General features: G+C 40.6%; 1 protein-coding gene across 1 annotated transcript in view; it reads left to right on the top strand.

Moving 5' to 3' along the window:
- The window catches only part of RAPGEF5 (Rap guanine nucleotide exchange factor (GEF) 5), a 325,340-nt gene extending 310,058 nt beyond the window's left edge, over positions 1 to 15,282 (top strand). Inside the window, exons 24-26 of the mRNA XM_006880289.1 lie at positions 4,609 to 4,673; positions 12,071 to 12,125; positions 15,167 to 15,282. Coding sequence (XP_006880351.1) covers positions 4,609 to 4,673; positions 12,071 to 12,125; positions 15,167 to 15,282 — 236 coding nt within the window. The remainder of the gene's footprint in view (positions 1 to 4,608; positions 4,674 to 12,070; positions 12,126 to 15,166) is intronic.
- Positions 15,283 to 15,632: the final 350 nt, after the last annotated feature.

Genomic DNA, 15,632 nt, shown 5'->3' with positions numbered 1-15,632 from the left:
TTTTTTTTTATATGTTCCAATATTTCTGAGATACCAGAAAAACTTAATCATGCCTGAGAAATATCAAAGCTTTTTATCCAAAGCTTCTTTGGAAGCTTTTATGTTTTTATTTTATTCTACATCTCTGTGCTGTATTATTTTCTTTACGTATGCAATCCACCTAATTCAACCCTGAATAATACTAGCCTATAAAGAACCCAAATCATGACCTGTATGTACAACCTAAATTTCAGAAACAGCCCAAACTTGAAGGCTTCATGAAAATTGACCTCTGCTCAGTGTACACAATAAAGCATATAAAAAAGTAGGGAGCTCTGGTGGCCTAGTGGTAAGAATCTGCACTGCAATCCTGAAGGCACACTGTTTGAATCTATCAGCCGCTCCATGGAAGAAGAATGGTCAGTCTCCTCCTGTGCAATTACTGCCTCTGAAAACTTGCTGGACAGCTATGGGATGGTTCCAACTCAATGGCACACAACAACAGTCAACTAAAACACCAAACAAATCATCATAAAACTTGTCACTTAAGTGTACTGATGAGATCTCAAAGGTCTCTGTCTTAAGCCAAAAGGATTGGTTCATGAAAATGAGACTGTGTTTAATGTGGACTACACTACTGACATTCAGTGGACAACTTTGTCTACATGCTTTCCTGAGTCCTTGGGTGGTACAAACGGTTAAGGCCCTCATCTGCTAGGTTGGGTACATGAGTCTGCCCAGCAGCACCTGGGAAGAAAGTCATGTCAGTTCAATTTCAAAAACTCAGCCCTTGAACATCCTACAGAGCATGGTTCTGCTCTGATGTGGGAGCCCTGAGGCTTGGGTTCACCATGAGTTGGAATCAGCCCAGTGACAACGGGTTTTATATGCTTTCTGGGTAAAAGAGGATGGGCATTTTTATTCACTGCATTTTGATCCTTAAAAGAATTTTATAGAAACAACCTATCATTGAGCCTTTCCCCTTCCATATCCCTTAATGTCTCCAAACCCAAGACCCAATGGCTGATCCATAGCGTGTTTGTTTCTGAACATGAATTACTTAGAAACTGCATTGCTGGTTGATGTGATGCCCCACCAATCCCTTCACTCCCTCATTTCACCTCTACCATTGGCAGTTACACTGTGATTCCCACTGCAGCTTTTCTCAAGAACAGCTGGAGCTTGGAGAATTATTTTGTTGATATGCATCCCTGCAGCTACTCATTTAGTCTTCATCTAATATAAATCAAGAACTTCTGTGAAACAGGAATATAATATTAAGACAATTTAGAGAAGCACAGAATGCTCCATTCAAGCTGAAAAGATTCTGTTAAACATAAATGAATAAAACAAGGAGATAGTGGCGAGCCAAAATAACAGTTTAAAAGTCCATTTAGTTCTTCATCTTTATTTGCTTTTGAGATAAATTTATTCAGGGTTATGGTTTTTATCTGCAAATAAAATGCCTGCAAAGGGGTGGTGGGAGAAGTCAGAGGAGATAGGAAGTACCACTTGGAATTATTATCCTAGTGTGGTCTAATAGAGTGGTATAGTGGAAATGAGGACAAATCTGAAGAAAGAATTCATTTTGGAAAGAAAAACTTGCAACAAATATTTTTAAATGATTGAGAAATGAGCTGACGTTGTCACTTTACCTTAATTAGATAGAAGCACAGTTTTCTGCTATATATTAGTGATTTCCCCTAAAAAAAAAAAATACTTAATGCAGTCGAGTGTCTCACGGCTACATCTTAGCTTTGATGCAATTTTCTGCTCTACTGAGTTTTTCTAGGCCTCACTATTGGTAAGGGGAAGAAAATACATCCTATTTCTGCCGAAAATACACTCAGTCATTCCGAAAGAACAAGCAATAAATTAAGCATTTTCTATTAAACATCTTCACACATTAAAATAGCACTTATTTCTTTATCTTAATTTTTGTCCTTAAAAAAATGAGTGCACTGTACTGTATATATATCATGCCAGAGATAAGGCATCTCAAAAATATTTAGCATTAATTTTTAAGTTCTTTAATAAATAATAATACTTATTATTGTTATTAAAGTTGCAATAAATTGCTTTAGATCAACTAGCTTGATGATTAATAGACATCCACACATGCACAGTACTTTCAACAGCATTTTACTAGAGAAGTAAGAACAATAAAATAAGAATTAGAGAAATAAGAACAAACTTCTCAATTTCCAGGAAACATACAAATTATCAACTAGATGATAACCAGAGGATCCTCCTAACCATCAGCTTTCCTGTTTCTCAATTGAATTTCTTGCCATTTGATTCACTGTGCCCCCCGCTGTGGTATGGACTCTGGCTCAGAAAGTGATGAATGGAGGCCTCAATAAGTGCTGGGAAAGGTCCAGCTGGGCCATAGGTCACGAAGCCCTAAGGTCAGAAAGAGCTGAGGGGTCCTTATTGTGCTTGAAAGTGGTGGTACCTTCCCAGGGGATGAATAATCAAGAGGTGTTTTAAGATAAACTGGATCCTGGAGGTAGATTATGTATGTGGTTTAGGGTGGATGTATGTATTTTATTTACAGGGAATGTTTAATGGAAAGGAAAGTTCGAGTACCTTGGTATTCTTTTTCTTTCACTTGCAGTCCACTCCAAGGAACACATTTCGTGCAAGGCTCTTGTGTCACTTCCTCCAGCAGTTCTAGCTTATGAAGTGTTTAAAGTATGTCCAATTGTCTCTTCTTGAAAAAGGTCTTGAATATGCTCATTTCTTGTACCCTGGACCTATTTCTGCACCATGAAACTGCTTCACCTCAGTGACTTTAACTTTGAGATCTCAGTTTGTGTTAGTTTTTTTCCCATTCATGCCTTCATCATAGCTCAGCTCCTTCCAATGTTCAGTCCCTTGCGCCCTTCCACTTCTCCTTCCCAGCTCCTCTTCCTGCCCCATGCAGCTCAGACATCAGACGTCATGGCCACACTTTTGCTCCTTGTCACCAATACTCTGAATGTTTTCTTTCCTTTATCCTTCCATTAGCACCACCTCAATGAGCCTGAGCTTTTTAGAGTAGCTGTCCTCTCTCTGTTGACCTCAGCAAGGCCCTAAGAGCTGATGAAGGACCTCCCAGAAAGAGGAGACCCCTCAGGGACACCTCAGGCAGTAGAGAGAAGGGAAGCTGAAGAAAGAACTTTGTAAGTTTAAAGGTACCAGCTACACCATAAATTTGTCAAGGTGACCATTATTGGTATTCAGAAATGTCCGAGTACGCTCAGTGGGAAATGCCCCAACATGAGGACCTGAGGTTGAGTCCTGGCTCTGAAATTTCTGAGTTTGTAAGTTTGAGCCAACTGCCAATGACCACAGGCCTGTTGTTGTTGTTGTTGTTGTTGCTGTTGTTGTTATTTACTGTCAGGTTGGAATGAACTCATAGCTGGTTCTCCAAGGGGTTTCTTGAGGTTGTAAGTCACATGGGAGGAGGTAGCCCTTCTTTCTCAGTGAAGCTGGTGAATTCGAACTGCTTGCTTTTAGTTTGGCAGCAAAACTCTTTAGTGTCTTCAAACTCTTTTGCCTTTGAGTTTATCTTCTAGGTTTTTGTGAAGGTTAAAGCCTTAATATAGGGGAAGTCCTTAATGGCACCATGTCTGGTGCTGTTAATAATATCAGCTGTCATGTTGTCATCCTTGTCCTCATCATCTTTGGGAAACATGAATGGACATGATAAACTTCTTAACCTTGGAGAATGGACAAGTGGCATGGAGAGGACTTTGGTCATCTGGAAAGCTTGGTGAATGAGGACGTGCCAGTCTTTGTGGTGTTGTTAGAGCACACACAGGGTTTCCTTTGCTATGCTGACTGTGTTGACGACTGTGTCCTCAATACAGTGCCACTGCACGAAGCTGATAATTACTTTCAAAAGCAAAATTATGAAAAAATAGTAAAACAACAAGAAAGTTTGTCAGAAGACTGTGTAATTAGTCTGGATTTTTTTTCCCCCCTAGTAGGACATCACTTTTAAAAATATGAAAACAGTAATGTGGTCTATATTGGAAGCTATGCAAAAATATTTCCTGAGGAGGGGTTGTATTAGTGTCCCTGATAACAATATAACTAGAATCATACTTTATTGTTCCAAGACCTCGTGTTTCAGTACAGCTACAGTGAACAGTTCAGACTGTTTCTGTGATTATTATAGGAAAAAGCAGAATAAAAGTATTCATTAAATGCAGTAGCTTTCTCTGTCTGGTAGGGATTTTAAGCTGTTCTCTTTTTTCTAGAAGGTTAGCAGATCTTTCACTGTGCTAATTAGAGAAGCTTGATGCTGTTCTTTCTGTCTCCTTGGCTCTGTGCCTGCCTCTCTCACTCACTGTTGTCATGTTAGAACTGATTCATAACTGCCCATCCTTCTCCTGAGGAGTAGCTGGTAGATTCAAACCGCTTGCCTTTAGGTTGATAGTGCAACTCCCTAAACACTAGGCCACCAGAGCTCCCTACCACCAAGACATCCCTGGATGCCTGTCAATGGTATAGAATGATCCCTAACTACCACTAACTGTTTATGAAAAATTAATACATTGCATTCTGTCTAGCACTCTTAAACCCTGATAGGTGATGTGTTGCTAATAAAATTTCATACATCTCTTTGTTTTTCATTTTCAGATGTAACATTTATTCATGAAGGAAATAAAACCTTTTTGGATAATCTCGTCAACTTTGAAAAGCTGGTATGTAAATTTCCTTTCTTGTCCTTTCTTCTTTGCAGCAGAAATGTGGGCTTTCATTCCCTACTACAGCAAACAAGTGGTTTAAGGTTCTGTCTCCATGGAAAGTACGGGGGTTTCCAGGCATTTATTTACTACATCTTGGGCATTGTCAACAGGATGTGTTCCAATTAAAAATCAGTGTGCTAGCAAGGTTTTGAGAATAGGATTGCATGCTAAAATGAAAACCTGTCTTTTTCTTTTTACATGCAGAGCTTAATTGGATTAGCATCAGTGGTCAAATGTGTATTATTAAGGCAGGAATAAAATCATCAGATTCCTGTCTGAAGCAATTCACATTCATGAGGTTAAGTGTTTCTGCTTTAATTAAAGGCGCAAGTCTCTGTTCCAGCATGTCCTGTTCCAGGGGTATAGAAGTGGGAAAATCTCCTTTTAGGAAGGATATGTCTGTCTTCCAGTACTCCATGTTTGGATGTGATCGTGGCTTTTGCAGTATCTGTACAGAAAGGATGATCTTTGGGTAGAGAAAACTTTTTACTCTGAGCTACTCACTGAAAGGCCAGAATCAAATTGGTCCTGACCCATGGTCACCCCACATGTACATAGTAGGTCTACGCCATAGGCTTCTCAAGGCTGGGAACTCTCAGAAGGAGATCTCTAGACTTTCCAAATGGGTTGGTTCAAGTTACTGACTTTTCAACTAGTATAAAGAACTTAACTGTGCCACACGAGGACTCCACCTTGAAGACTACGGCCCAGAAAACTCTTTAGAGCTATTCTGCTGTGTAACAAAATCTCCATGCAGCAGGGTGGTTTTGAAATTTTATTTAAAGAGGGAGTGCATGAAGGGTAGAGTCAGCTCAGCTTCCTCCCACATAGCCTGTGGTCTCTCAGGGCCACTTCTAAGTACAGTGGACAAAGTTAGTTGCTGTTGAGTCGAGTATGACTCATAGTGACCCTATGAACAAAAAATCGGAACCTTGTTCTAGCCTGTGCCATCCTCACATCCTGACACATTAGAATTGCAGCAGTCACTGTGTCAATCCACCTGGCTGAAGGACAGAGTAGTTCTGGCAGAGTCCCTGTCCCACCCACCAGTAGAGTTCCCAGATTATCTTCTTTCCCAGATTGCAGAACCGGCTTTCTAGGACATACCTGGCGTTTTATCATGAAGTGAGCAACTCTGAGCCTTTCTGACCAGTCCTGTAAGAACTAAGCAGTTATCTGAGGGCAGGGTGGAGGAAAGAATTCAAAGCAAATTCAGACTAACTACCAGAGTGATGGATTTGTCTGACAGATGAACTTTAGTGTCATAGATTAAACTGTCTTTCACGGTTAAAGATGCTATCAGGGACCTCTATCTGTAGCTCATGACCTTTGAGCGACCTTTTCAATAATGATAATCGATTTGTGTAAGCTGTCTCATGAGCTGAGCACCACGGCCCTGTGTGAGTAGCTGAAGCATTTGAGAGAAGGCGAGTGAAGTCAGGGCTGCAGACCATGCCCAGAGAGCAGAGGGAACTTGTTAGTCCAAATGAGGCTGGAGCCTGACCCAAGCCTCCTACGTGTTCAGCTCTCATCATCAGACTCACAGCATGAAGCATGAGGATGACAGTGCAGTCAACTCATGCCCAACTCAAATACCCAACTACCTGGAATCTGAAAGACGTGTGTCTCAGGATAGCCACGGCTCCATCAAAACCACTTTGAAAATGACTGTTTGACAGTTCATTATTTTGGAAATGGAAGTGTCTGTAACTTTTAAATTCTCTTCTGTGCTAAATGCTTTGGAGTCAGAACCAAGATATTTTTAGATGCTTCAGTCAAACCAGCATAGCAGGAAATGAATATTTAAAATGTTAATCTTTTGTATTTGGCCTTTAGAGATTTGTTCTGTGTTGATTTCTGTAATGTTCTAAAGATCACAAGGCATATATTTGAAACCAAAGGCTGTAGGCACTAGAATTTTAGTCTCTAAGCAGACCAATCTTCAGTGTTCGGTATTTAGGAAATGATTACAGGATTATGAAGCCTTTGGTCCACATTCACTTAGTCTTGGTCCATTATTGTATACCGTTGAGTCAGAACTGACTCATGGCAGACCCTCCAGCAGGTTTTCAAGAACGGTTTCATCACACAGAAGGCAATTTCCCGTCTTTCTCCTTCAGAGTGGATTTGAACTGCTTGACTTTGGACTGGAAGTGTAACTCCTTGTGCACTAGACAGAGTTCCCTTTAGGGCATGTATAAAAAGATGAGATGAGATTTGTTATATGAAATAAAATTTTGAATCAAAGCTAATTTTTTTTTTTACTGCTGAATAACTCATAGGAGACAAAGGTGAACAGTTGTACTCTTTCCAGACTGCCATTATCTGTTATTAAGGGTGTAAATGCTGATTGGGTTAAGTTTTTTATATCCTTTACCCTCATGCAGTAGTTTTACCAAAGTGAGATAGAAGTTTCCTAAAGGCACAAATCTGAAAGAGTGGATCCCTACCCCTTTCCCACTTTTAATTCTGACCAGCTAGCTAGCATTCCCATGCCTTTCTTCAGTAATCTAGCAAATCTGTTTTGTTTTGTTTTGTTTTAACAAATGGAAAATTATTCTTATACAGTTTGTTGTTATTGTTATGTGCAGTTGAGTCACCTGCAACCCATAGCGACAACAGCTCTGAAGCCTGCCCTGTTCCGAGCCAGTCTCACTGACTCTGACACACCAAGCCCCATTGCCCCAGTTACTGTATCAGTCCATCTCATCTGGGGTCTTCCTCTCCTGCACTGTCCCTTCACCTTCCAAGCATGATGTCCTTCTCCAAGGACCGATTCCTTCTGGCCATGTGCCCAAAGTGTGTGAGACAGAGCTTCAGAATCCTTGCCTCCAAAAAGAAACTTGGTTTTACCCTCTCCAAGACAGCCCCATTTGTTTTCTTGGTGGTCCATGGCATATTCAAGACTTTCCTCTAACATCACAACTCAGAAGCATTGATTCTTCCAGTTTAGGATGCTCCAATTCAGAGCAACAAAAGTCCTTTTTAATGTCAGCTCTAGGTGCCCTAAGGTAGCTCTGGTGGTGTATAGTAAGTATATAGTATAGTCCGTATTAAGTTACACTGCTAAACCAAAGACCCAGAGTTTCTGGTTCAAATCCACCAGCATCACGGAAGGAAAAAGATGGGCCCTCACTTCCCATTAGGATTTACAGCCCCAGAAACCCAATAGAAAGTTGCTATGAGTTGGAACCAACTTGATGATAGTTTGAGATTTTCAAGTATGAATCCTTACCTTGACTTGTAGCCAAAAGGATGGCATTTCAAATCTACCAACTCTGAAGGGGAAAGGTGAGACAGTCGGCTTCCTTAAAGATTTATGGCCTTGAGAACTCTATGAGAGAGTTCTGCCCTGTCTTGTGTGGTTGCTGTGGGTCAGAATAGATAATGGCAGTGCGTTTGGGTTTGGTGATGTCATCTTTGGATGGCATAAGACCAGGCAATGTCTCATTCTATTAAAAATATGATTTGAAGGTGTCTTGAGGGCAGCTACTGCAACCAATACAGTCATGGTCCTATTTGTGCTAAGCTGTCAAAAGTCTAAATACATGTACTTGTATTAGGAATATTGTCAGCACTCTTGAATGCTAACCTGAGGGTCGGCTGTTTTAACTTATCAACCACTCCTGTAGAAGTCTGTTCCTAGAAAGATTTACAGCCTTGAAACCCTATAGGGCAGGTCTCTGTCCTGTGGGATCACAGTGAGTCAGAAGTCAACTCAGGGCAATAGGTTTGGCATTGATTTTAGTTCTATAGGAAGGTTTAAGGAAATCACAAAGCATAAAAGAAATAGTCATCTGTTTTAAAGATTTAAGTTCCTGAAAAGATATTTTATTAAAGAGAAGCCTAGAAATGGGGTGCAGTACCCACAGCAGATTCTTAGCAGACTCAGGCTCACAGCCACTGTCATTTCTACTGAAAGCTGGTGCCCTGGTAGGAGGACCAGGGGTTCAAGAAAGACAGTACTTAAGGCACAGCATGATCCATGCTGACCCCTCCTTGTCTGAGAAGAAGGGGGAACAGTAGAAGCTTTTCCAAAAGAACAAACTTAGTTTTCCAGAGTACAAGCACTCTGCTGTTCTTAAATCCCAGAGGGCGACACAGTCCTTCAGAGCTGAGCCAGCATTTTCAAGGAACATTTCTCGACAAAGGACAGGGTTTCCCTTAAGCTACAGCGTGATCATCTTTCACCATAATGAACCAATAGAGTCTAAATGAATTAACTTGTGAGAAGCCAATTTCTCTTGATGGATTTTAACTTGAGTCTGCTAGGAGATAATTCAGTGTATTGCCTTTATCTGGTCAGTACAGACTAACACATTAAGTCACACCCTAGGGAAACCCAGAAATGGCTATTGGGACTTCTGTTGTTCCCTGTGCTAAGTTCCTTGCTGCCTCAGCAGCTCTGTATGTTTCTGCCTCCAGTGGCAATATTAAATATAGGAGAAGCAATGCTTTCCTTTCTGTTCTATCTCCTCAATTAACTGTTAAAGAGTTTCTTGTTTTACCGTATTTCTCCTTCCACCTTCAACAATGTCAGCTTACTCAAGAAGCAAGATAAACAAAGGCTTAGTTACTAATCTATAGTGAACAAGTTCAAATTTGTTCACCAAATTAAAAGACCCTGCTTCTGGGTATGGCTGACGTCTGTCCCTGTCCCAACCCTGCAGCACCTTCCTGCACAGTCAAAGCCTGTTTTCATGTTTACTTTTCCTGGCAGGACTGGAGTACCCAGTAAGCAAGATATGTACATGTTTACTTAGTCTTGCTTAGTAATCTACACTGGATAGTTCCACCTTTTTTACCACAGAAGTGGTGAAACCCAATTATAGGTTAGTATGTAGGCATATGTTCACTTGCTGTACAGAGGTAACTCATGGTTGCTGTGATGCTGTGACACTGATTTGTCAAATTCGATAATGGTTACCCATGGTGGACAGTGTTTGGTGGAACTCCCGATTAAAACAAGCTTGGAAGCAGGAGTGGCATCCACTTCTGAAATAGCTTGCCTCCGGAAACCCTATGAACCTGGTGAAACAATGAAAATTATACAAGTGTTCAGGTCTTTCATTCAGAGGGTCACTATAAGTTGTCGACGACTTGATGGCACTTAACAACAACAACAGTGTAGGCATAAGTTAGCCTGTTCTTATCCTGTTTATTGAGCAATTCACTCCTGCACTTCAGGAAACATAAAGGATGAGGACGAGGGCTCAGGTTTCAGTACTGCACTCAATACCCAGCATTGTGTCATTTCTGAGCTATGCAAATGGTACATGATAGAAATCAATGTGACACTATAGCTTAGAACAAGGAGAAAATGATCTTGGTAATAGCGGGGAAATTTTGGGAAGGAAATTGAACAATACACTCACAGATAGTAGTCAAGTCTCATTTCCTTTGCAAATGCAGCTCAAGCTACTCTTGGAATCATGGTGCTTTTTCAGTTTCCACTATTAAATGATGTAACCAGTCAGTCATATTTAAATGTTTCTGTAATTCTGCTGGATTTCAAGCAGATTTTTTTCTATTAAAATTACTATCTTAAATAAAATTTTTTATTTTGTGATTTTAACAAAAGTTTACAGAAAAGTTAGATTTTCATTCATTCAGTATTGCCTGTTTTGCTACCTCTCCCTCTTCCCCCCCCCAGTTCCTTTTTTTTTAAATTCTTACAGCAATAATTAATTAATGAAATGAAAGTTTGCTGTGTAGAGACAGATCCATGTCCAGGGTTCTCTGGCAGGCATGAAAGATCATAACCCACCGTGGAGGATGTTGGAGGAGCAAATAATCAGTGGTGTACATTTTTGAAAAATACTGTTGTGATAAAACATATATAACATAAAATTTGTGATTGCAACCATTTCTAAGTATGTATTTATTCAGTGACATTAAGTGCATTCACTATGCTGTGTAATTTTCACTATGTTCTGGTTACAAGCATTTTATCATCCCCGACACAAGCTCTATACTATTACGATGTTTGGATTAAGATAATAAAGGAGAAGTTACTGTAGATTCTTCAGGAATACTCTTGTTATTATTGTGTACCATAGAATCTGAACCAACTCATGGCTGACCCTCCAGCTGGGTTTTTAGAGGCAGTAAATTGCATGGGAGGAGAATGCCTATTTCTCTCCCATGGAGTGGCTGGTGAATTCAGACCATATGCCTTTGAGTTTGTAGTGCAACTCCTTACTACAAGACACCAAAGTTCCCTTTTGGAAATACTAGAACATAATAAAAACAACATTTGGGGATTATCCTAGTTAACACTTTCAAGGGAACTGTAATGGAGACTGGAACCCTTGGATGGTATAAATGGTTAGCATGCTTGGCTAAGTGAAAGATTAGAAGTCGGGTCCACCTGGAAGTGCCAAAGGAAAAAGATCAAGTAACATCCTTCCCAAAAAACAGTCATTGAAAACTGTAGAGCCCAACTCTGCTCTGACCCACTTGAGGCACCATGGGCCCGAGGCATCCAGTATTGGCAGTAGGGAATGGGCTCCTCCTAAATTGTATGTGTCTTGGAAAACTGAGACAGTTGACAAAGAGGCCACACACTGCTACAGCTACACAATGTGAGGTGAAAGGCACTCGGCAGAAGTAGCTGAGAGTTTCAGAAAACTTTGCCTTGTGACCAATTAGGACTTTACAGAAAGAAATGGAAGTAGAAGGTTGAAGACTATAGGAGGGGGATGTAAATTATAGACAGAAAAGAATCTCTAGAAAGAGTAATATTTTTGTAAACAGTCCTCTTTCATGAATAACTCATTTCCTGTCACCATTTGAGATTCTTGAGTCTGTAATTCTACAAAATATTAAGTACATTTTGAGTTTATGAGTATGATGTGTGTTGGGTGCTGGATATGGACAATCTCAGATACACTTGGCCTCAAGCAGAGAAAAGTTTTATAGTAGATACAGCCACCCAAGCCCAATAGATGTAGTACAAGGAGAAGAGGGAATGTTGTAGATGGAGTCTCCCTAGTTTAAATGGAGAACTCAGAAAGGTTTTATGAAGAGCAGGTGACATGGTCTAAAGAGAAGCTTGAGCAGCAGTGGGCAGGCAGGTTGGGGAGGGTGCTGCATTTGTTTGCTGTCTGTTTCCCTGAGACACAGTCAGCATCTGTACAAACAAGGAGCCACTGTTCTGTGGATGAGGTGAGGACCAAGAGTTTTTTGATAACTCACACTCAGTATAATTAGTTCAAGTTATATTCACTTCCAAAATATAGCCCTTCCGTTTCGGTCCAAAGGTGTTGACCTAGCTAGCAATCACAGTGGTCACTGGTGCTTTGGGGTGTCCCACTCAATCCTTTGCTGATATGTTTCCTTCTACCTTCCAGCATATGATCGCAGACACTGTCCGAACTCTTCGACACTGTAGGACCAACCAGTTTGGTGAGTAACAGAAGTCAAGTGTGGAATGGAAATTTGCTATGCACAACTACAGACTGTGGCTGTGTACCAAGTATTTATTTGGTGGTAATAAATTTTACAAGATTAGACAATAATAAGGTTTATGATTAAGAGCTAATATGCATGTAATTACACAGACTGTAGGTATCTAATATACTTTGCATTTTATTACCACGTGTTTGCCATGCAGAGAAAGCCAAGATATGGTGGATTCTTGTCCTCTCAGTGCTCTGAGTGTACAGTTTATGGAAAAAAGGAGCCTCAGCCTCCTTGTCTGAAGGCTTTCTGGAACAGAATGAGGTTTTGTAGTTGGGAGGGTTTTAGGTGCCATCGAGTCATGTGGACAACAGAACAAAGCTCTTCTCAATCCTCCCCATCCTCACAATCTCCGCCAAGTTTGCACAGTCTGCTCAGTGTCTCTCATAAGTCTTCTTTATCATTGACTCCTCCCCCAAGCACAAGGTCTTCCCCAGCCATTGATCTCTCCTGATAACACATCCAAAGAACGTGAGACAAAGCCCTCATCCTTGTCTCTAAGGGGCCTCCTGGCTGGCCTGTAGTTTGCACAAGTACCCAAGCAGGCTTCCAGTGTATATTCTCTTCTTCACTAAAAACTTCCAGTCTGAAGCTGCCTCTCAGCTGAAAAAGTCTCTTTCTGAGCATGTTCTTAGGCTCTCCAGTGAGACTAAGTTATGTGGGGATATTTGTTCTTTTTTAAATGTCAGGCAGTTTTTACACTTTGTTTCAAGGGTGTTGGAACATTGCTGTAAGGAAGGAAATCAGCTTTATTGAGTGCCTAGAGCCCAGTCCCACCCAAGCAGTGGTGTCCTGATACCAGTCCTAGGGAAGGAACGTCCTTAGTCCTGTCAGGTACATGGAGCAGACAGGCAGAGGGAGGTTAACACAGTCACTTAGTAGCTGACGGAGCTAGAGTTCAAACCAAGTTTACTTTACATCCTTGCCCAAACCTTTTCTTTGCCTTGTGCCAAGTCTACACATATAAAGGAGTGATTATTTTAAAAAAATAAAAGGAAACCAAGTTCATTAATTACAAGTCAATCAAAGATGACCCTTAAATAAATTGGTTTTTTAAGTTGTATATTCTCATTGTAAAACCATTTCTTTAAACAAGCTGAACTTGTGTATGGATTAACGTTTTCTGTTTGAAAAGGAATATTATAAATATGAAATCCAATTTCCTAAATATCCACATAAGGGATTACCATTCATACGTGTTTGTATAATTCTCCACAAAGTACACAGGGACAATGCAGTTATAATAGAAACAACAATGATAATTGTTCTAATATAATTGGAAACACACTAGAATATACTGTTGCTGATGAGTATGAGTTCTTATTTCTTTCGCTCTTCTTTGTTTGCTTCCCAACTATTTACTAGGTGCTCTACTTATCCCAAGACACCAGTCTCACTTGCCAAGGAACTCTGGTCCTTATGTGCTGTCACTGTGTACTGTCAGGTCACACTGGCTTGGCCGTCCTTGAACTACATTGGACCTACCAGTCTCCGTACTAAATCTGCATAGCATAAAGCAAAAGAAGAATTTTAAAAAAAATTACTATTAAAACTGGTTTTGTAATATTTTTATGTCTTTAAAAATTAGAATTAAAACTATTATCTCACTTCATGATGATAGTTTATGTCAGCACAGTCAACCTATCTCAGCATTTGGAATGCAATGATACTTATCAAGCCATTTATGATTTATGAAGTGTCTAACAACTGTCATGGTTGGTATCATTTGTTCTGCCATCATTTTAAGCCCTGAAAATTAACAAAATTATTGCAGCATAAAGTTTTCTAAGCCATTGTTTATTAATCCAAAAGCAGCCTCAATAGCTTGCAGAGCAGGTATTTAAAAACCTAGAATAATACATACTTTTGTCACTTCCAAACAAGTAGAATGATAAAAAATTTGGCTTCTGGTGCTTTTATTTGCTGAAACCAAGAAGCCTTGTTTCCATTAAAAAGTTACAGGCCACCCGTGACCTGTAGTTATTTCCTCCTCAAACACGTTTGTCATAGAGGAGGGAAAACCATTAAGAGATCAACCTCTCTGGACCCTTCCTAAAAGGAGTGTTCCCTTTGCTGAAGCTAAATTCCAGTTTCCAACTGCTCTTTTCCATCTATAATTCCATGAAACCAAGCAGAAGCAACATCACGATCATTCACATTGATGCTGTACTTTTATCGTGTAAGCTAGCCAGCCTCTCCTTGTTGTATTTGCTCTGACTCTGAGACGTGGGCCTGTGCCTTTGTTCAGGCCCCTTTATCTTCACTGCCTTGTTAGAGTTGTCACCAGCCAGATGGTTTTACAGTAAACTGAAGCCTCTTGCAACCCCTTCAGTCCTCTGACTGCCCTGCATTTGGGAGCAGGGAACCACCTTTCCTGGACAGATCTGAGCCCATGCACGTTGTTTCTGAACTATTTTGACTGTAAACTATACTCACATTTCTCTTCTGTGCAATGTAGTCATTCATTTAATCTCTAATTTTTTTTCCTCAAAAAGTATAAAATAATAACTTATGCACACGTGCTCATGAAGTTAGTAGTGATATCTGACAATTCCAGAATGAGAGGAAAGAGCCAATACAGGCCATTTAAATGGAGCAATTGATATGAAAGGCTGCATAGCGTGGAAGCTCAGGCTATGGATTTAGGGGCTAAGTGGCCTGAGTTCAAATCCTTTCTCTGCTACTCACTTGTTCTGTGACCCAGTTTCCTGCCATATGGAAAAAAATAACAACCTAAGTACTAAACGCATAATTTTACCTAGAAATAAATGCTGTATAAGTGTTCATAAAGCAGACATCTCTGCTCCCTGATTAACTGACCCAGGGAATCCTATTTGCGCTGGAAGAACATTGCTGCTATTGGGAATATGGTATCTCTTCAAGGATTCTGACCTTGTAGCTTCATTCCCAGTGTTGAATTTTACTGGCCTTTAGAAATGTCATTATTGCTTTAATGATATTGACTTTCTTTCTCTAAATATTAGGAGGTGACGTGTCTCCAAAAGAGCATCAGGAGCTGAAATCCTACGTGAATCACCTGTACGTCATTGACAGCCAGCAGGCCCTGTTTGAGCTCTCACACCGGATCGAGCCCCGGCTGTGAGCCCCGCCGCCTCACCTCCCCTGAAATGCAGCACTTTGAGCTACAGGAATGTCTATGGCAAGCACGTTGCTTTCCTGTGAGAAGAGAAGTTGCTGAGTTTTATCAGCATATCACAAGACAGACACAGGAAGCTGACCCCGGCTTGTTCAGGAGGTGACGTCAGCCACTGGCGATGGGGGTGGCCTCTCAGCACTCCACTAGGAATGAGAAGACAGAAAGGGAACGAGCAGCATTCTTGAGATGCAAAGTCTGGCTTCTTGTGATAACATTGTTGATTCAAACCATTTTTCAATTTGTAAGATGTGCCGGTGCCAAGGCAAGAAAACATGTCTTGTCACACAATGACCAGC

The sequence above is a fragment of the Elephantulus edwardii genome, unplaced genomic scaffold (assembly GCF_000299155.1).
Source record: "Elephantulus edwardii isolate Elephantulus edwardi_28Jun2011 unplaced genomic scaffold, EleEdw1.0 scaffold00007, whole genome shotgun sequence".
Taxonomy (NCBI): Eukaryota; Metazoa; Chordata; class Mammalia; order Macroscelidea; family Macroscelididae; genus Elephantulus; species Elephantulus edwardii.
Note: the sequence above shows the minus strand (reverse complement) of the source record. Positions and strands in the feature narration are given on the sequence as shown.